The sequence below is a fragment of the Micropterus dolomieu genome, linkage group LG03, assembly GCF_021292245.1.
Source record: "Micropterus dolomieu isolate WLL.071019.BEF.003 ecotype Adirondacks linkage group LG03, ASM2129224v1, whole genome shotgun sequence".
Classification (NCBI taxonomy): Eukaryota; Metazoa; Chordata; class Actinopteri; order Centrarchiformes; family Centrarchidae; genus Micropterus; species Micropterus dolomieu.
In genome coordinates this window covers 24,194,858-24,217,339 of record NC_060152.1, presented here as the reverse complement: position 1 = coordinate 24,217,339, position 22,482 = coordinate 24,194,858, and the positions used below count along the sequence as shown (strand labels likewise).

Genomic DNA, 22,482 nt, shown 5'->3' with positions numbered 1-22,482 from the left:
TCAATGTCTTCCTCTTGCAGGAACTGCTGACACACTCCAGCCACATGAGGTCTGGCATTGTGTTGCATTAGGAGGAACCCAGGGCCAACCGCACCAGCATATGGTCTCACAAGGGGTCTGAGGATCTCATCTCGGTACCTAATGGCAGTCAGGCTACCTCTGGCGAGCACATGGAGGGCTGTGCGGCCCCCCAAAGAAATGCCACCCCACACCATTACTGACCCACCGCCAAACCGGTCATGCTGGAGGATGTTGCAGGCAGCAGAACGTTCTCCACGGCGTCTCCAGACTCTGTCACGTCTGTCACATGTGCTCAGTGTGACCCTGCTTTCATCTGTGAAGAGCACAGGGCGCCAGTGGCGAATTTGCCAATCTTGGTGTTCTCTGGCAAATGCCAAACGTCCTGCACGGTGTTGGGCTGTAAGCATAACCCCCACCTGTGGACGTCGGGCCCTCCTACCACCCTCATGGAGTCTGTTTCTGACCGTTTGAGCAGACACATGCACATTTGTAGCCTGCTGGAGGTCATTTTGCAGGGCTCTGGCAGTGCTTCTCCTTGCACAAAGGCGGAGGTAGCGGTCCTGCTGCTGGGTTGTTGCCCTCCTACGGCCTCCTCCACATCTCCTGATGTACTGGCCATGTACTCCATGCTCTGGACACTACGCTGACAGACACAGCAAACCTTCCTGCCACAGCTCGCATTGATGTGCCATCCTGGATGAGCTGCACTACCTGAGCCACTTGTGTGGGTTGTAGACTCCGTCTCATGCTACCACTAGAGTGAAAGCACCGCCAGCATTCAAAAGTGACCAAAACATCAGCCAGGAAGCATAGGAACTGAGAAGTGGTCTGTGGTCACCACCTGCAGAACCACTCCTATATTGGGGGTGTCATGCTAATTGCCTATAATTTACACTTGTTGTCTATTCCATCTGCACAACAGCATGTGAAATTGATTGTCAATCAGTGTTGCTTCCTAAGTGGACAGTTTGATTTCACAGGAGTGTGATTGACTTGGAGTTACATTGTGTTGTTTAAGTGTTCCCTTTCTTTTTTTTGAGCAGTGTATTTATGTAGGACCCGTGAACTTACTCTAGCATTAAATTGCTACTAAAGATCTAGATCTAAAGTGAGACATGATGGGATTCATGTGTAGATAAATTTGTTATTCAAATAAATGTCACATCAATAATGACAAACAATGGAGATGGACACACAATGTTTTGGATAGACATCCTAAAACTCTGCAGACTGGCAATACAATGGTCAGTGTCATCTGCCCAACTCCAGTATTTTTGCTAAGTATTAAACTAGGATGAGTTGCAGTAGAGGCCAGCATTCTTTATAAGCAGTTGTTCAGATTGTTAGCAGTGCTGGGTGCACAACTTCTGGGAATAAAGTTACCACGCTACCTTTTCTTCTGGAACTGGATGGCCCAAAGTAGGTATGACTAGAAAATGTCAAAAACAGACTGTGCACAGGGTTTTTGACTGTTATTGATGAATTTCTCATGGATTTGACTTTCTGATACATATCAGTTTAGTCATTACAACCTTAGATAAAGCTTGATATTTGAGTCTGGAAAAACCCAGCAGAGCAGCATGTACTCTCTTTACCTCTATTCAGGCACCCTAGACACGTTTAGCTTCTATGGTCTGCATGTGTGGATAGACCTTGCTGTGTGTGTGTGTGTGTGTGTGTGTGTTTGCATACCTGAATCATTTTACACTGACTGACTCATTGCCTGCTAGAGCTCCCTCAGATCAGAACTACACCTCCAATCTATCTCTAAAGGAAAGATGGACAGGATTGGCAGCTACGTGACTATGTTTTTTTTCTTTGCTTTGTGTATGTGTGTTGTGTGTGGACATCTGCTATGCTGCTTTTTCATCAACAGGTGCCACTGTGGAGCTGTAACTTGCAGGACAGTCAGTAGCAGCAAATGTGACCAATATGAGTGAGAAAAAGAGAGTAATCAAGCGCGAGCAGCAGGATCAGCCTCACATAAAACCTTAGCTGAACCCAAACCCTCCTATTTCCCATGTCCTTGCATACTTTGTCCTTGTATCATTGACAAAATGTATGGAGAGAGAGATGTAGAACTGTACTCTCTCTAGGCGTTCTGTGCACCAGAGGCACGCAAGTAGCATGTTAATAAGGCCCTCTTCTTTTGTTGTGGTATCATCGATAATACAAAGGAAGCAGTATCATGGTACAGACAGATTATTAGGGATGGAGGCGCATGGGAAATTTACATCAGACCTTGTAAGGTAGTAACTGTGACCCTCCCCTCCCCTGACTCACAAAAACACACTCTCCACTGTGACCTTCCAGATTCAGGAAAGGTGTTGTGTTTATGAGTTGCAAAAAGGATTTGTTACATAAGAGAATTGTTTATACATGTATAGCTAGTTAGGAGCTAAACTTCTGGCTGATTTTGATCTCTGGCAGATTTGACAGCTTTGCTAACAGCCAAACATCAAGCAAGCACAACGACACAAGACATAGTAAGCCAGCTAATACGTTATTACTTACTTGTCCAACAGAAAGAGGGGCAGCTCAGCATCTGTCCTGAACTCTTTAGCTCTTTAATGCTCACGCCTACGAGTAAAAGCCAGTCTGATATCTACTCTTGTCCGGTCTCTTGCTTGGTCACTCTCGCTTTCTTGTCTTTTTTGAGTCTCTTTGCAGCCTCTGCTTTTGATATCTGTACAGAAAATACCATGCTTGCTTCTTCCAAATAACTTACATTTTACATTATGTACTTGTTTCTTCTGATAGCCAGCTTGCTGAAGATTGTTTTTGAAGTGTTGTGGTTCAGTTTCCAAGCATTACACTGTTCTCGCAATAGAAATTCTGCCTGAGATTTCAATATTATATAGTGCCATAGAAAGCTCCCACAGCCCACGGCAATGACGTCATTCACCGTATTATTATTTATTTTGAAGCTGTTGTTTTGATACTAGCATTAAGTCTTTGAATGAGGGCATTGCTAGTACTGTTGATCACATTGAGAATCAACTCCTAACTCTGCAGCATTCAGCTCATTGTTTAAGTGTGCTGGTCAATATGGTTGACTCCTTTTTATTGCTCTTAACCAACCTCTGCACTACGTTTATTGAAAATGTCACTGCACTTCCACGTTTTGACAGTGGGTGGGCGTTTATTTTTTCTGGATTCATCCTTACATGTTCTGCCAAGCACCTGTCTATTCTTATACAGATTTACAAAGATTTGTTTTCAATGTGTTATATTCTCATTAACCACTATCATACAACTAAAACTGTGGACAGCTGCTCCCAGTTTATAAGCTCATGCTAACAGATTAAACACTGCACAGAGTTTGTTGCCCAGTTCCAAATAGCATTGAAATGAGGTAAGTGGCTGGAAAGAAGAACCTAACATCCAGGTAGCCACAGAGATCCCGATATTTTTTCATTGGAGCTGGACTAGTTTATGACAACTAGACTATAAGTCATGATACTGGGAACTGTTTTTTTTTAAGCTACTTCAAATTCCAAGGTATGATAACTGTTGTTTTTAATTATTTTGGTTAGATCTGACTTACAAATAGGTGAATACTTGAAAATACCCTCACCAAATAATTTCTCACTTGGTTAAACAACTGATGAAGTGTGAGTCACGGCAATTCACAGGCTTAAAAAGCATGATTGCCTGTTTGTTTCGTAAGGAGGTGTTATATCAAACTAACTGTTGCTCAGTACCGCTTTTGGTAAGTATATTTTGATATTCAGCCCATGTCACTAGTATTCAGCAGCAGCAGGAGGAGGTATCCTCAAGGTAAAGCAAAATTAGCCTGCACTTTCTCTCCCTTCACTACTTTCCTCTGTCCTCCTCTCCCTCTTTTCCCCTCCCTTTTTTCTCTAACTCACTGCAGGTAAGAGAGCTGCCTCTGCCCTTCTCTTCGACCATTTTCTGTCTTCCCTCTCTGCAATCACTGGCTCAGTTTCCTTCCTTCAGTATTTTTATTCATCATTTCTTCTTTTATCATTTTCTTCCTTCGTTCTGCACCACATTGCCCACATCTAATCCTGAATCCTTCTATCGTCACTTATACAACCAAAGAAGGATTAATAAAGCAGCATACTGTTAGACAGAAACTATATAAGCACCAAACCATTGTCCTGTTGGGGTGATTATGTCCCTGAAAGAAAGTGTTCATTTATGACGATTGTGTGCTTAAATAGCCATGAATGGCCTTCTTTTTTTCTTTTTGGGAAGAAAGCATCGCATCAGTGCTAATGCCAAGAAAATTGAATATTTGCAGTGAGTGCTCCCACTGGACCGAAGGTAACGACACTTGACAAAATAAATTTATGGCGGTGCTTGACTTCATATAAAGATTTACACAATATTGTATGTCTGTATACATGTGTGCGTGGGTTTCGTTTCCCCTAGTACTTCCTTCTGGCTATGCTGCAGCCCCATGCCAAGATGCTCGCTGTATGCCCAGTACAGGTGGTAGGGGCTGCCAGGCGCCCTGTCTGGGCTCGCGTCATGCTTCACATTGGCCCAGAAGATGGGAACAGTTGTCACATTGGTGAAACAAACAACTTTTAAGGGCGCTTGTTTTGCGATGTGTCCTTTTTTCAGTAATTAGCGATGTCTTTTGCGGGTAGGCCCCTCAGTCAACACATGATTGTCTTTTCTTGGCCAAGGAGTGTTTCATTTGGACATTTGAAATTACAACATACAACAAGGTTGTAGCTAGTCCAGTCCTAACGAGACATTTAATTAAAAAGAGCATGGAAAGTTACTTTTGATGAATAAACAACCTGTAGTCATTAGTAAGGTTGATTTTGCTGATTGGCACCCCCTTTTCAGTTTGTTATTTGTTGTTTATATCACTCCTGCTAGCACTGTTTGAATTCTTCAGCAAACCAATTAGCTGCACAACTTCAGATTGAAGAGAATATGATTGGGCTGTGAGATGGAGAAAATGCCTCCCTGCGAGGCAAATCTGGCTGCTCAGACTAAAGCATATAAGGAACTGAACGACTAGAGAAGTTCTTCCAAAATCCCTGAGACTCGTGGAAATTTATTTTAAAAAGATTTAGTATGATAAACTCAGTTGTGTCTTATCAGGCTTATCAGGGATACAGCATATGTTAATAACATGTCAGTATGTGCTATCACTTACACACTTCAGTTATTTCCCTGGGGATTTTAGTCATTTTTACTGAAAAGCTATCAGACCCATAAATGTTGAGTTTTGCAAATTCTCTAACAAGCAATACCTCATATGTCTGCCTGTCGAAATGTCCTAAGACCCTTATAATGGCTCTATTTAAGGCCCTGCACACCCATGTTACATCTTCACAGGTGTTTTCTTTATTTTATCAAATTAGAGACTCTTCTGTGTGTGGGTGTGTATAAACTGTGCTTGATTGACATCTCCTGAACTCGCTGGTTAGGTTTATTTTGCATCTTTTAGGGTGTGTCAAATTTAGGGATGAAACATTGACCCAAATAAACCCACGTTGCATTCTGTGCATGCGCGCCTGTTTCTGGGAGATGCTGGACAGTGTTTGCCGTGAGATTCTAATAGCGCAGTTAACTGTACCTGGTTATCATGGTAATTAAAATGTGTATATAATAATAACCATCAGGAATTTTACTGTGGTTTACCGTAGAACCGGTAATCGTTTCATCTCTAGCTATGTGATAGTGGCATTGGTGCACCACAAGCCAACGATCAGTTCAATGAAAAGAACCACGCCTGAATTACTGTTACAGCTCCGTTTGTCATTCTTTGGTATGCTCTTAAGGACAATAATACGCATGGCCTTTTTTTAATTAAAAATCACAAGTATTTCTCAGGTTATAAAGCTCACTTAACTGTAGAATAAAAACAAATTCAACATATCTTAATTTTATTGTTTTCTAAGGTTTATGATGCAGTATTTAGCTGACACAGGCGGTTACCTCTAGCCTGGTTATTTGTCTCTTGGACTAGGGAATAAAACAATAATGATAATTATTATAACAAATGTTCAATATATCGTCAGTAAATGTTTGATTAAATTCATTTGAATCACAAAGGAATTGGTGCCTAATTTTTCTTTTAAGATTATTATTTTGTTGAGGAAAAAGTGACTGAAAAAAGATCTACTAATCATAATTTAAAAAAAGGATTTTATCATAATTGTTTTTAATGTTCTACCTCAGATTTGTGAAGTGATCCACTGTTTGGAATCAAGTTTAACCACACAATTAACCGTCTGGTTTCTTCTATTTTCACTGTGGAGCAAAAATCAGCCTTGACATTTATCGTGATAATTATCTATATTGAATGGTATGAAATGTTTTATCGTGATTAGGGTTGGGCCGATAGACGATGCCATCGTCCATCGGCGATGGCTGACAGACGTCACGACGTCGAGCCGTTATCCTGATTGTAAATTTTTATGTGAACACCACATGAAGTCACCGGCACAGAGACTTTTTAGGGACCGCAGTAACCTACTAGAAATATACATCATTGAGAGTTTCATTGGTCAGTTTCGTTTACCCAAGGAAGCTATCTTGAGTCTGACAGATGAATTAGCTGAAGTACTTAGCCCTGCCTCCTCCCGTTTTAGGATATTTCCTCTTAAATATTTATTTTTTGGCATCTTGTACCATGTTCTTGGATCTTTTCTGTGTATCTTTGACGCTCTGCTCAATGGGTGGGTTAACACTGTTTGTTTATCATTGTCGTCGCAATTTTTTCCCAAATCAAGCATTTCTTTTTGTTACTACACCCTCCGCTAAATTTTCTAAGTAAAATGTCCTTAAAACTATTATACTGCTTTAACAAACACATTTTTTCCATTGGGGTAGACTGCACTGAGTGGTTGGTTGTGCCTACTCAATCTGCCTTTTTTTTTTTTTAGTTTTGAAAAGTGTCTTATTTTTACCCAGAACTCACTGAAAGTGTAGTCCTACTAAAATAATCTTCAGTGCTCTGTGCAACGGTCTGATTTAGATGTCTATCTGAAGTCTGACTGTCTACTATATCTAAGCCATAGTCAAGTGTATCTCTGTGAAACCGGCCCCAGAACTCAGAACACGCTACCTAGCAGGCGCTTAGTCTTCAATAAATATCTGCCTCAAATATTTTTTAAAGTTGAATAAAAAAAAAAGCATCCCCTGGTTTTTTTGGGGGGGGGGGGGTTATGTCGTTGTAGTGACAGTGCTCTTACAGAGGGAAAACTGAGCACTTGGTGGAGGGAACTTATATTTATTATTATAAAAAAACTCTTGTTTCTTACTGTGGCAGGAAAGCTGCACCTTCTGCCTCAGATTCTTTTGGCACTTCTCCGTCTATCATTGTCCATCCAGTGGTCCTTGACACCTACATTGAATATTCTCCTCCTCTTGAGATTTTAGATGATTGCGTTCTCCTTCCCTTCCCTCTATCCTCCCTTCCCTTCATTTTCTTATGGTCCCTTTTGTCTGCTGCAGATGTTTTCATTATTAATAAGTTAGCTACCTTGTTCTTTGTGATATCAAAGAAACCATTTTTTGAAAATGGACTCAAAGCCAGGCTGAACTGTACTTGGTCAAGAGTCAACTTGTCCCCATTCAAAATTTTGCTGCATGGATAGTTCAAAAGTGCTCATCGATATACTTTTGATTATTTGAATTTTATCAGAAGTTCTTGTGTTTTTAATAATTTGCTACTACTACATCACAAAGCTTGACTTATGTAAAGGTATGATTTTGTTTTATTTAAACCCCAAGTAACAAAATTTCTCAGTTGTAACAGTGGTGTGATTAAAAAATATAAATGAATTGTTCTCTTAAGTACAACTAAGGTGTAGTACAGATCTTAAGGACTTAAGATTGTACACAAGAAAAACAGTGTAGGTCGAGACTTGAATTTTCTCGAATGTTGTATCTTTTCCAACTGGCTTGCTAGAATGTATTGCTAGAAATGATTATGAAAGTTGTTGGCTACAGAGAGAACATGCTGGAGGGGATGGTTGTAAGAACAAATAAAAAATCTTAATGCTCTTAAAACAAGGCAAAGCTATGGAAGTGAAAGCACAAACAGAACTAATTAAGTCCAATTACATCAGTGTTTTCCTCTAGCAGGGTCTGCAAGGGTAGTCTTTGGTTTTTGGAACTTTAATTGTCGTCTGTGGCAGACATTTTCACGGTGGGTTAATTGAAGTCAGGGGGATTAAAAACGCCCCTGCCATGATCTCTCCACTCCTAGCTGTAAATACACTATTCAGTATGCAGTGAGGCGTGTGTGTGTGTGTGTGTGTGTGTGTGTGTGTGTGTGTGTGTGTTTTCTTTCTTCTTTGGGGTTAACCCTTCAATAGATCACTCTACCTGCCCCAAATGGGAAATTGATTACCTCCGTTTTTCCTTGTTCTCCCTCAGTGAGGGAAATTAGAAATCACTTGGCAGCCCACCTCTAAGTGATTATATATAAACATTGAAGATATCATGTGCACTGTTATGTATTTGGAATTTGGGTGTCACCTTTGCTTTTTCCCAAGTGTTAAAAATAATTGTCACATATTGTCTTTTGCTCTCTGTCCCCAGTCTTTCACATTTCCTCTCTATCTCTCTATCAGAGCTCTCTGTCTCTCTCGCTGTAGTGTAGAACTGAGACTTGGGCTGTGTCTGCTTTTGAAAGCTCACCCAGAATTATAAATCAAGAGAGTGGATCCCCCGGGTGCCGTCACCATCGCCATCAGTTCCACTGTTTTATTCATCTTCTCCTTTATCTCATCACGTTTCTGCCCCACATTAAATTTTGTGTGTGTGCTGTAGGGGGAGGGCGAGAGGTAAGAAGGAGAGAAGCATGTGAGTGTGAGAGAAATGAAGAAAAGGCTGAGCATGACAAGAGAGGGTGGAAAGGAGGTTAGAGGTGTAGGAATGGGGAGATGGGGAAGGTAGAAAGTTATGAGGGAAAAGGAGAGCAACCAAGCAAAAGATTGAGCGTCAGAGCTGGGAAAAGTAAAGGAGAAGCAGAAAAAGATGGACAGCAAAAGTAAACAGCTGTGAGAGAGATGCTGGGGCATAGAAACTGTTGGCAGAAGATGGAGCAAGATGGTGGGGAAGAAGAAAAATGGCAATGATGAGTAGATGGGAGGGCTGCATTAAAATCAGAGACTGTCAGAAACAGTTTTCACTACTAGTGGTGATCAAAATAGAGAAATAAACAAATAATTCCACTAAACATCAAAAGGAGATCGGAATAGTAGGGGATAAATTTCTCTTTTAACCCTCTATGGTGGCAAGGAATTGTGTGTCCTTTTGAACCAGATGTTTTATACAAATGATTCAACTTTTTTGTGCCCATTCAAGCCTTGGAAGTGCTGCAATGGAGAGTCAGCGAACTGCCTATGCAGAAAATGAACAGGAAGCTGAAGTACTGGAAATGTCTCCTCCAACTTTGCTTCACATAGGCTGTGTTCACTGTTAGTCCTTTGTTTACTTATACGAGTATGACCACATGGGATATGGATGAGGCAAATGATGTGTGTGGCTCTGTATAGGTAGTAAGGCCTGTCCAGGAAAGGCTTAACGACCTACACCTGTGAATGCATGCATCGAGTGCAGTTGCTGCACCTGTTGTAGTCAGCGGAGAGACAATAGATAATTGATTGAAAAACAAGGTAGATCTTTTAAAGTGCTCAGGCTAGCACACATGCTGTTAAACGAACATCGACAACGAAGTATATTACAATTATTTTTCTCCCATTCAAAAAGATGAACTTTGATATCTGCACATGTGAGTGAACAAACACACACACCCCATTTCCCCTTCCACATCATCTCCCCATTCCCGCTATAAAAACAAAGCCGTGTGACAAGCGGCGCCGTCAAATGTGCATATGGTGAACATCAGTGTGTTATGCACACAAAGCAGCTGCTTCACTATGCTCTCACTCTCTTCCGTGCATCAGTACATCACAGAGTGTGTTTCTATGCCTGTTTGTGGCCTAGTGTGTGTGTGTGTGTGTGTGTGTGTGTGTGTGTCTATATGTGCATGCGCATGTAAGGCAGGCATACTCTCCACAGGGCTTGCTTAACTAAGATTAATTGCACCAAATCCACTGTGCCAGGTGGAACATGCACCACGGTGGGTGCACTCACACAAACACACAGACACGCTCACAAATAGGCACACACATCCCATTATAGCCTTGCTGCTGAAAATTAGCCTCGTACCTCTCCTGACACCCTGGACCAGACCACAACTCGATACCACCATTTACTTCCCTACAACTCGCACATTTATCACTGTTCCCTCCTTCCGACAGATGAACACGTGGACGAACAAAATGCCTCGACAGAAGGACAAGCTATCTGCTCTCTCACATCAGCACCAGCTGACTTTGACAAAATGTAGAAAGAAAGTGCTTGTCCTCTTTTCTCTTAAGACAAGGAAATAATGTGCTTAAGCTTATTGTCTTTGACAGTGTTATCCAAGATGCATCATGTCTGTAGGAACATGTGCCCTGTGAGCTACAGTAGAGTTTTACAAAAGCAGTGGAAGTGAGACAAGGTCAGCAATCAGCATATCACATATTAGGTCATAACTGCTGCCAACTGCTGTTGGTAAGTTAGCTCAGTTAGCCATGCGTCCGAGTCTGGAATAGGCACCAGAGCTGGGCGAGCGGGCACAATTTTTGCACATTGTACCCTTTTTCTTTTTCAGATAAAAAAACTGCATATTCCCATGTTGTTGAGAAATGTTAATAGGCCTGTCAGTTTCCCCGTCCTGGTTGACAGTGCCATTAAAGTTTGCTTTAAACAGAGTCAGTGTGTTGGAAATGATGATCTTGAAAATAAAATATGGTTTAGAAATAAGCTAGGTGTCACATTTTGACAGTAAACTTTTGCTTCCTTGAAGCTAAACATTTAGTTTTAAACTGCTAAAATTATATAAGAACCATTTGATAATTATTACTATTGAGTCATTTAAAAAATGTTTTGTCAGGTATTTGTTCATACTACAGGGATAGAGAGGGGGAGAGAGAGAGAGGATTCATCTTTTTCTCCTCTCCACATTCTAAATTGTGGAGATCAATCGTCCTATTATAGGTCAGCTTTACCTCTCTCACACGTGGCCTTCCTTACCCTTCTTGTAGCTTTCACACTTTCTCCTTTCTTCCTGTGTCTCTTCTCCCTGCAATTCTCCTTTCTATTTCTCTCTCTCATGTGTGTCATAGTGATGTTGAGTTGTGGTCCTCATTAATCTTGTGGTTGTTTTGTAAATACTGTATCTACATATCCGCTATCGAAACATTTTTTTCCCCCACTCAGTCCTGTCATGTGATGAACTTAAATAGTCCACCCCACCAGAACGTTTCAGATGTGTTGAATTGATTTTAAATGTGTTGAATATTATCCAAAGTGGATATTGTTACAATATTTTTACAGTCGAACTATCAATAATTAGGTTAGTTTGGTCAAGACTACATTAGTACTACAACTTGGACTGGAAGAAGCTGGATGCTATTCATATCATTGATCCGTTAATTTTAGCCATCTATTTTTACCATTTATCGTTCATTTTAGCCATTTCTAACATCTCTCCATTACTTTCAGCTATTTCAAACATTTCTCCACTACTTTAAGCTTTTTCACTACTTTTGGCTAACTCATTCAATTGTTTATCCACTTACCTAGCTAGCTTTTTCAAATATTTCTTCATTACTTTGAACTATTTTGAACGTCTATCCATTACTTTCAGCCAATTCAACCATTTATCCATTACTATTATGCAGTCTGCTAACTATCAATTATGTATTCATTATTTTGTTATTTGAACAACTTTTAATTTTTAGCTAGCTATTAGCTTTTTTATCTTTTTTTTTTTTAAAAGTAGTTGTTCTACTAAATCTTTCTATATGCCTCTAGGTATAAGGACAGCTGCTAAGTCATCCCCTTCTTACAACTATACGTGTGTGTGTGTGTGCATTTATCTCTGTGTATGCCTGTCTTGACGGCTGGAAGCAATTTTTTGTTGTTGTTTTTTTTTTTTTTTAAGTGAGAGAGATTGAGAACAAATAATAGAAATCAATTCAAGGCTTATGTAGGTAGCACTTACGAGCTTGCTCAAGAGCAATGTCTGTTAGCTCAAGGCCTAATTGGCGTATTGTATTGTACCAGTTGGGACAAAAGATGCATGGCCTAATGAATGAGACCTAGATGGAACCTGGCAACTTGAAGGTTTTGTCTTCAGTAGCTGTTCCCGGAGGAAACAAGATTTTCAAACACTTTTATCAGTGCTTTTTATTATGTTAAATCTGTCACACGTGGGTGGGATGTCCATTTTCAGAATGTCACATTTTGTGTCAGCTGTAAACTTTATTTATGTATTTTTTTGAAACGTCTCACCTCAAGGGTACAGGGTACAGACATTTCTGTGCACTTACAGATGTACAGCTCTTAAGTGTCCTTGAATAACATTGTCCTTTTCCTCTTTTCACTCACTGCGGAGACATTGCTTTCACTTTCTGGCTTGATTCATATTTCCAGATGAATTGTACTGACTCCAAAAATGTAGGAGTCCACTGTTCACCACTAATTTGTAATGTGATGATTGGACCGAGAAGGAGAAAAGTGCATTAATATCATCAGGTATTCTCCCTTCCTGTTTAGGATATCCAGAAGAGTAGCAAGGTTAAAGAAGGATGGGTAAACACGAAAGCGACAGTGGAACAACAAGACAGAATAGGCAGCTGGTCTTCAAACATTGAGCTTCACTTTGTTCTCCATAGTAGGCAATAACAGATGTAGTGTTTGTAGTTGTATATGGGGTAAAGTCAAGCCAGGTATATTTATAGAATGCTTAACAAGATTGTCAGAGGCTTTTAAAGAAAACTGAAGATCCAAAATGAATGTGTAAACACAGAGATTGGAAAAAACACTTTCTTTTTTTTCCTTACAAAACAGCTTAGAGTTTGTGTCGAGAATAAATGAATGTCAGAACAGAGTGCAGAGTAAAAGTAGGTTGTCAGCTGTGTTGACTGAATCGGTCAAGAGTGTGAACTCATTTCAATTAGGGTTGGTGTGCTGAGTCCTGAGGGTGAGATGGGGGGGGAAAAAACGAGATGTCATGGAACTACACCCTTCTCCACTCAGCCAAGCGCTGGTAGAATAAGGTGTCTTTAAATTGTTATGTGCCTAAACCTTTGTTTTGTTTTTTCTCTTAGCTCTGAAGTATTTATGAAATGCCAAGATAAGCGTGCTTTGCTGTTACCAGGGGCAAAATATGAGGAATTAGGCATTTAGAGCAGCCAGCAAAACTAGCAGTCCTATCAATCATCCAAAATGGCTGGCCTGTGTGTCGACTTTGAGGCGATATTGATGGGTCAACGCAAAATAAAAATGTTTCTTATATGTACAGAGTAAGTAAGGCAAGAAAGCAAAGTCACGTCTTAACTTCTACATTAAACACCACTAATACTCTTTAGATTGCAGTTCAATCGCAGCTCTATATTTCTGTTCTGAAACTAAGCTTAGTGAGTTTTTTTCTCACCATTTCCCTTAAACTGTCCTTGATCAATGATCCATCATTCTACCTTTATTGTGACTAAGAGAGGGAACATTTTTAACAAAGGTTTTTTTTTATGGAGGTCCGATTGGCCCATCTAATCCCTTTTTTAAACTATTTACATTTTCTATTTACCAAACTGTGGAAGTAGAGGAACGTAAAGGAGGGTACAGGAAATGCAGCTCACCAAGTTTTAGACATTAGACATTTTTATATTATTCATCTGCCCAACTTGACAGTAGTGGATATAAACTTCGGCAAGTGCTTTTTTTGCTTGTGCGTGTTCGTGTGTATGTGCGCACAAAACCACAGCGGACTTTCCAGGCAAGGCCCCGTCAGCCTGTCAAAGTGGTGATTAGAATGTGTTGTGACACACACACATACGTGCATCCTCACATTCAGAGACACATACACACTCGCACACATCTTGCTGCCCATGCCGAGATGTTGTGGCCTGCAGCAGCATGCAAGGTCTGGTGCAGTTCACCTCTTGTGTCATTGAGTATTAGAGTATGGACTATCTGTCTGGTTCACTGCAGAAACACATACACACACTGGTAGAGCCTTGTTGATTTTGACTCTTAACATTACCGCCCAAGGTGAGGAGTTTAGCTCCCAGCTGATAAATACCTCCACCTATCACGCACGTACACACGCACATGCACACGCGCGCGCGTGCACACACACACGCACACACAAACATCGTTGCTTTAGATGTACAGCATGCAGTATATGTCATCCTTGGGCTTCACTCATCACTTTGTCTCTCTCTGTTGCGCTTTCCACACATTTAAGCACATAGACTTGCTCACAAACACGTTCTTCCTCTCCCACATTTTCCACTTTCACTCAGAATCACGTCTCGTTTCCTTCTCCAGTTTGTCTTTCCCACACTGATCTCACAGTTTCACACGTCTTTTAAATACAGATTCATTTAGTCTCACACACGATCCTCTTTCCTCTTTCTGTCTCGCACGCGCACACACACACACACACACATCAAGCAGCACTAAGGGAATGGGCAGACTCATTCCCTGTCTGGCCTCGGGACCCAGATTGATTGATAGGGGAGGCAGCAGAGAAGCAGAAATGAGGGAAGCATAGCAAACGGTGGCGCATGCTCCCACCTAGCGCCTTGATGATATTGTAAAATTGGCTATTCTCTTGCTAATGCTGCCAATAAAGTCCACAGAATATTACCAGCGGTCTTGGTAATTCAACAACAGGGAGCAAGAAGTCCAGGTTTTTTATTTTTTGAAAAGAGAACACATATTCCTTTTAAACTAGCTTATTGTGCTAGGACCTATATTTTTAGGATGGTTGAGTCTCACTCTGGACAGGGCCTAGACACAATCTAGATATCAAAGGTATTGTTGTAATTTAAAAAATGTATACACTGTCCTCACAGGTCTGGGACCCATGGTGGCTGCTAACAGTTTAAGGGAAAGAGAAGGAAAATCTACTATGTGCCGGTACCTTACCCACAAGTCTGATTGATCAGTGCAGATCAACATCCATCTTGGTACTAAAACATTTTTTTTTCTAGCATGTCTTTTCATTTTCTTTTGTCTAAGACCTCCAATCCAAGGAATTATTTGTGAATGTACACTGTTCAACAGTGCAACACTTTCCCCATCAACAACTGGATTCTTCTGTTGTTGATCAGAGCGGCTCCTTTTGAAGGGGAAGGTGCTTTTACATCAGTCACATCCACCTTAATGGTTGTTGAAAGAACAGCAAACATCATTCATTCATGTACCCCCATTCTGATCACTCTAATTAGAACACAGGCTACCTTCCCGTCACGTTCCCCCTTTTTTCATATTACTATAAAGCACAGAAAGTACAAAAGCTTTTCTTCTTTCTCACATATGAATCTTTGATTTTTGAAGTCATTGACACTTTGTTGTTTATCATTAACTTGCCTCTTTTGGCTTATAGGCACGCTAAACAATAAGTCATATAGCCCATTGATCAACAAAAACAGTGAATAATTCTTGCCTTAATGGAAAAATTGCAGTTTTTTGTTATTTTGCTATTTTCTGTTTACAGAAGTTTATTTCTGATGAACATTTGTCGTTACTTCAGACATTTTGCAGATTTTATGATTAACTGATTAATAATTAATCATTTTTGATTTTTGAGGATTTTAAAATCTTGGAGTTGCAGAGCGCCCTCTGGTGGACAAACTATTCAACCACTACACTCCTTTCATGGTTGAAGGATTCGTTTTCTGTCTCTCCTTTTCGTTTTTAATTGTCATTTAATTGCTTTTATACGGTACGAATTATCTGCAAATAACTATTTCAAATCCATGACACATTAATAGTAAAAATGAATTCATTGCACTGCATCCGACTATAAACAAAGCTTTCCATCAAGGTGTGGACAGTCCTCAAACACGTCCCCAGGAGCACATTGACCATAAAAGACCAGGCATATACTAGGTTTCGACCTAATCTTGTTTGTACCACACATTGTGAGAGGTCTCCAGAGGCTTTACTACTTCACGATATTGTAAAGTATACATACACAAACATAGTCACCCATGTCAGATGGTCAAACAATTTGTTTTTCTGTTTAGTTTTGTAGCTCTAGTGACCCTATGGCTTTTACAAGGCTCTGTGCTCTGTATTAGATCTGTAGTGGGGGAGCTGTCTGGCCTGCCTCTGGCCTGTAGTCTCACTCAGCCATCGGAATCTCAGTTGAGCTATCAGGCGGCATTTGGGATGGTTGTCTGCATGTGTCCTTTGTCTTTTTCTTTCTGACCTGGGTGCAGTGTCAAGTAGCTTGTTGTACTTGTCTGCTTGAGTCTCTAGTGGAAGCTGGGTGTCACTCAGATGGGTAAAATTCAACTCAGTCTCTCCTTCTGTTATTTTTATGTATTTTGTGGTATTGTAGACCTTAATGCAAATTAGTTAGAGGACAGTACAATGTTTTAACATGATTTGGCCCATTTTCTGTCTAGCTTCTAGGCGTTTCTCTCGTTTCAGTTAATATAAATACAATATTTAATAAATGTTAAATATTTGCATATTCATTTTTCATCAGCATCACTTTGCAGCAGTATTATCTTTTTAAATATATGTATTGGCTCTTAAGGAAATACGAAAAATACAAAGAGAATTCAAGTGTAACAATGGTTTACAATATTGATATGAAGCCAATACATTGTTTGGTTTAGCTGCACGCTTAGTTTAAGTAGAACATAAATATTCTCTAAAAAATAGTTATTTGTAATTCAGAGTAACCATAAGCATTAGCCCTAACCGTTTGGGTCCCTTATCTGTTTCCCTAACATATTTTAAAATGATTTATGAAGAGCTACAAGTTGCTGTCCCTGCAGAATGAGCTGTAATTTTTGCCAACAGACTACATCTCCGTGTGTGTGCGAGCTCCGTGGACTCTTGGATACTTAGTAGATCTCGCCTGCTACAGGAAAACACTGTGTAGTCCCAAGTTATTTGAATTTCTTTGGAACCTACTCTGCTCTTTTGAGATTCTCAGCACACTCAGAAGTTATTTCATAACCTTTCCTAGAGCCATTCCTTTTCACAGTCCAGTCTTTGATTCTACGCAAACAGTCGGAATGACCTTAGTTGTAAAGAAACCTCTCTTTTTGTTATAAAAAACAAAACATTGACATCTTGAAAACTTCAACATCAGGAAGGAAATATCAACAACTTTGAAGTCTTTCTGAAATTGTTGTAGAGTAGCAGGTTAATTGAAAAGCAAGCGGCTGCGAGTCGTGCATTTTGTCACTTACCAAGACATGATAGTGTAAACTTTGTGATTGCAAGTTGTTGGCAGGGGAACATGCCCAGTTGTTGCGTGGAATGAAAATTTGTTGTTTAAACACATCAGTATCTCAACTATAGTCAAACCTCGCTACCACTTCACTATTCATTATTCATTGAATTCATTAGTCATTATCAGCTAATCTACTGTTGCAATTGATGAATTAGTTGGTTACTACACTTGTCAACATGTTATAAACCACATTTTAGATATTTCAGAATAGCATCATCAATATCTTATGGTGCTTTTTATTTACAATAGACCTGAATGTTTTGCTGAAATGGCCACACAAATTTGTAATCTTGAAATTGAGCACAACTCTCAAGCATAATTTATAATTATTTATAATAAATTCAAATAAAATAAAGACTAAAATACATTATACAATATAATTAGAATAGAATAAAACTGTTGCACTGTACAACGGGAGTTAGCAGTATTAACATGCAGTCATTGTATCTATTAGATTGACAGAGTGAAGGGGATATGTACAGATATGTTTGTATTCAGGCACAAACCTCACACAGATCTAATCTATTTTGTTAGTAATAATAATTGATTAGTCTAAAAGTGAAGTCATCCTTATTTAAACAAACTTATTTGACACTGCATATAAAAATGTTGTCCACACATTAAGATCACAAAGGATCTGGAGAGGGAGAGCTTTGGTTTTCCTGCCTCTGCTGTCAATTCTTCAGCTTCCAGCTTTTGCCTCAGAGACAGATCACTTTGTGCACAATTTCCCTGCTAATGATAGGGTGTGAGGGCAGGTATATGCATCAATGGCGCTTCAGAGGTAAGTACACATACTGATTGGCATGGAAGTGCAGAGACAGATACAGTAGTTAGGTGATGGGCTGCCTTCCCTCTCCATTGAGCTCTGTGTGTCTTGGAGTCTGATGCCAGCCTGCCCCTGGGCGGATCCACTCGACAACAGTTGTAACTCTGTCACATACACCCTCCTATCCTGATACTCACTTGCTTCTTCTGTTACTTGTCTCACCCACTCCATGTTTTAATTCTCACCTACTTTGTCACTGTAGACTCCGAATTACACTTGAATCTTCTTCCACCTGCAACCTCCCCCCCAAGCTAATTTTCCTCTATGAAATATACTATACACAAATTTTCTCCTGTGTGTTTGCTACTACGCTGAAAAATCGCAGCCACACAAACAGTGGCAGACGCCACCTGACGCTGCCTCCTCCTGTGATTTGTCACAGTATTGCTACATGGTCTGCAATCTCGGTCTTCCTCATCATGTACCCTATCTTCCTCGGTTCCTCTCCTTCCTTCCCATCTCCTCCCCCCTGTAATCTCCTGTCCATCTACTCTGCTTGCTTTTGCTTCACTGACCATGTCAATCACTAAATAAAAGGCTAGATTAAAAGGCTAAATTGGTACATCCAGTCCATCACTGCAAGACAGGCTGTGAATAAGGGCCTCTGTGCCTGTCCATCCAGTGCTCCAGTGCAGATGTTGTTAAAAAATTCAGTGAGACTATTGAGAGGAAAGAAGAGCCTCAGCGACTGCTATTCTCCTCGTGCTGCGCTCCTGCAGGGGTTGAATGTTGGAATTGTGGGCAGACCATGGCCATTTGTTTTCTGCGTGGAGTACAGCAGAGGCAGTGGAACGAATGACTGAGAGTGATAAGTGTGTGTGTGTGTGTGCGCGCGTGTGTTTTGTGGGAGGTTGGTTAAGACTGGCTAAGCTAATGGAAATAAACCAGAAAGTGTTTTGTGCATGACTTTTCTTTTTTTACTCTTTGTGAGTGCTAAATGAACTCTGAGAGGTCGAAAGCCTAGAAGAGACCAGCTGGAATGTTGAAATATTTTGACTGAAATCACTCCGTGCTTTCCATAACATCACCACCAAGGGTTGAACTCGGGCCATCGTAAAGAAGCCAAAAGTGTAATGTCACCTTTGTATTAAAGTGACATTTTTCTTCACGGACTTCTTTCTGTTTCTCCTTTCTACCCTCCTTCTCTTTTTCTTTTTCCTTTTTCATTCACCCTTCTCCCCCTCCCCGCTTAACACGTTCTGACTCTTTCCACTGTCCTCCACCTTTCTATCTTCTTTGCTCTCTTTTTTTTTTATTTCTTTTGCTTTTCACCATCTCTCTTTTCCACCTCTCCTCCGGTTTGTTTTTGTTAACAGCCCCAACAGGAGAAGGATGCGCTCTATAGGCTGGGGTCTAGGGGGCCACAGCTGCCCAATAACGCCCTGATTTATCAACCTCCTCCAGCGAGCCAGTATGGAGATGCTGAGTTTCTCGCTTGCTTTGGTTGTTACTTACAGCCGGGGAGGAAGGTTGTTTATATTTCTGGCTTTCTGTCTGGCGTAATGAAATGGCTTTCCTTGTAATGTATCTAGCCTTCTCTCCAGTAGCTGAAGCCTGTCTGTGTATCTATCTTTTCTCTCTACCAGGACATATTTAACGGCATAATAAATGGAAGGGTGACTGGTGATCCCGGTTAATGTTTGTTTTATAAATCTCCATCACAGCCACTTGATAACAGAAGATAAAGCTAGTGTTTTTCTGTGTTACTGCATGTTTTCTTCACATCGTCGTTTCTCATTTTGTTTCCCTGTATTTCTCATTTTTTTCCACATCTTTTTCCTCCCTCCCTCTGTTCATACACCATATCCAGCCATGTCCAGTTCCAGATGGAGACCAGACATTCACAGATCCCCCAAAAATATCTCCAAGCTGATTTCAATTAAGTTGATTCTTAATGACATTTTTTTCTCTCTGTCCCATTCCTCTGACTTTCCCTCTCTCTCCATTCCTACCTCTCTCTTCTTTTAGTCCAGTACCAGATGGAGATGATGCGTTCTCTGCGCCACGTTAACATTGACCATCTGCACGTAGGCTGGTACCAGTCCACCTACTATGGCTCCTTTGTCAGCAGAGCACTGCTTGACTCCCAGTTCAGCTACCAGCATGCCATTGAAGAGTCAGTTGTGCTCATCTATGGTAAGTAGACCCACACAGACAACTGGGGAATGACTATGGTGATGGATTTCTTTTCACTCATAACATTGTTCATGATATTATACCTAAATCAATTAAAAGCTGTGTATTCAACCACAGGGGCTTAAAGAAAATGTGGCGTTTGTCAAGACAGGGTAGCACCATTAAGTTGAAAATACAACCTATTAGTACCTAACTCCTTGTGGTTTTTACATCTTTTGCTCAGATTTAATATACCAGGTCATAATTGATTTTACTTCTCTGGCATTAAAAGTGGCACTTGTACTACTGATATATTTATGGTTCATATTCATTCAAGTTTCAGCCATGATTAAACAGTCACAAGTCAAGTTTAGTCTCTTAAATCAATAGCTATCTACAAATCTAATAAAAGACATGGCCACTGAGAAGTCTTACAATATTCTACTGTGGCTGACATCCAGAGAGTCACAGAAATAAATCAGCGTGACAGATGTGGGAAAAGATTAGTTGAGGTAAGAAAAAATGAAAAATGTTTTTTTTTTTTTTTTTTATAAAAACAGTGGTTGGGTTTCAACATAAATCTTGCAAGTGTCTTTATTGACAATCAAGTACATTTCAAATAGATTCGAAGAATAATATGATTATCTTTTTGTGCAGATATGCAAAGTGCAATACTATCTTATTTTGCACAAATTTACATTTGTAAGATGACATTGATCAAACAAAAAGATAGCAGGTGCAGAGGTAGTTATGCGCATGTTGCCGTCTAACACAGCCAAGACCTGGGGTTGTGTCCTCTCAGTAAATCATCAGTGGCAGGTGAAAAGAAGCAGCCTTGAATGTCATGTCTTGCAGGAAGTCTCTTTGCCCTTGAAAGGCCAACAGCAGAGGAGGTAGTGAAAAGTAGAAAACAGGGGGAAATAAGCAGGATTAATGAGGTATCTGGTAGCCGCTAACATGACACACATCGTTTGCCTGCACCTGCTTCACAGTAAAAACCTTCAAGAGTTGCCCATAATTGCATGCACCACAAATGCCATTCCAGATGGTTTAAGCTTTCTTTGAAAAGACAGCAATATTAACACCTACATGACAGCAAATTAAAACCTGTCACTATAAAACAGCGTGCATTTAACTGCTCTGTGTTTTAAGGAAATGATTATTCATTACTACATAATGACTCAAAGTTGTCATTAGGTTGAGTTTTGCAGCAGTGTATTGAAAATATGTGGATTCAAGTAAAATGTACAACATTTTTTTTGTGTATATTTATGGTGCTGAAATGTGACTCACGCATTAGACTTTTACAAGCTGAAGACAAATAATCAAATATAGACATTTTCAAAATGCCAGATTGTATCAAGATAGTATTTTCTGTCCGTATTGTACACTTCATAATGTGCCGAGTTTACCCCCTTCAGTTTTATGAACTGATAAGTAGAGACAGGGTGACACAAACCGTCTTACAACCTCACAGACCTGAAATCAGAACTTTTCATTAAAACTTTTGTTGTACACTAGCATTAAGTCAAGAGAGACGCAGCAACCCCCCCCACCCCCCCACCCCGACACTGTCCTTCTCTCCAGAATTAATTCAGGGTTATCGTGTTCTTAGATTGTACAATCCACGCTAGGCAAAGATTAATTTTAACCAGCTGACATGAACCCCTCCGATCTAGTCCTGCCAGCCAGCTGGCTGCTCAGGCAGGTCAGTCAGCCTCTTTCTCATTCTAAACAAGGGCTCCTGTTAATGTCAGTCAATAATGCAGCGCTTAATGGATCAAAGCACCTCAAAGGAATTGACGTTATCTCTGTTTAAAGGCAAAGGGAAAGAAAATGGATTTCTTTTTTGTTCTCCTCGTCATTAGCTCGCCGGTCGTTTTATGTCAATGGATGAATCAATCAGGTGGCCAACTGGCAAGTTAATAGCTTCCATCCAATGACAGGTTAGAATTAGAGTGGGTTGTTAAAGCAATTGGTTAAAGATGTTCGCCATGCCAACATTTTTTTTGCATGAGTTGGACAGGTTAAGATGGTCAGGCACAGCAAACCTTCAACAGCTCTTTGCAGGTCCAGAACTTTCAAGTCAGGGACATATGGTACAACTGTTCAGGCACGGAACAGCCTGTCCTCACCAGAAATAATGTCTGTAGTTCGATTATTCAAGCAGCTTATTGCAATCCATATTTCCATTTACTGA

General features: G+C 40.3%; 1 protein-coding gene across 1 annotated transcript in view; it reads left to right on the top strand.

The window, feature by feature from the left end:
- Positions 1-22,482, top strand: part of LOC123968596 (eukaryotic translation initiation factor 3 subunit H) — a 78,226-nt gene that overhangs the window by 14,674 nt on the left and 41,070 nt on the right. The window contains exon 3 of the mRNA XM_046045461.1: positions 20,136-20,303. Coding sequence (XP_045901417.1) covers positions 20,136-20,303 — 168 coding nt within the window. The remainder of the gene's footprint in view (positions 1-20,135; positions 20,304-22,482) is intronic.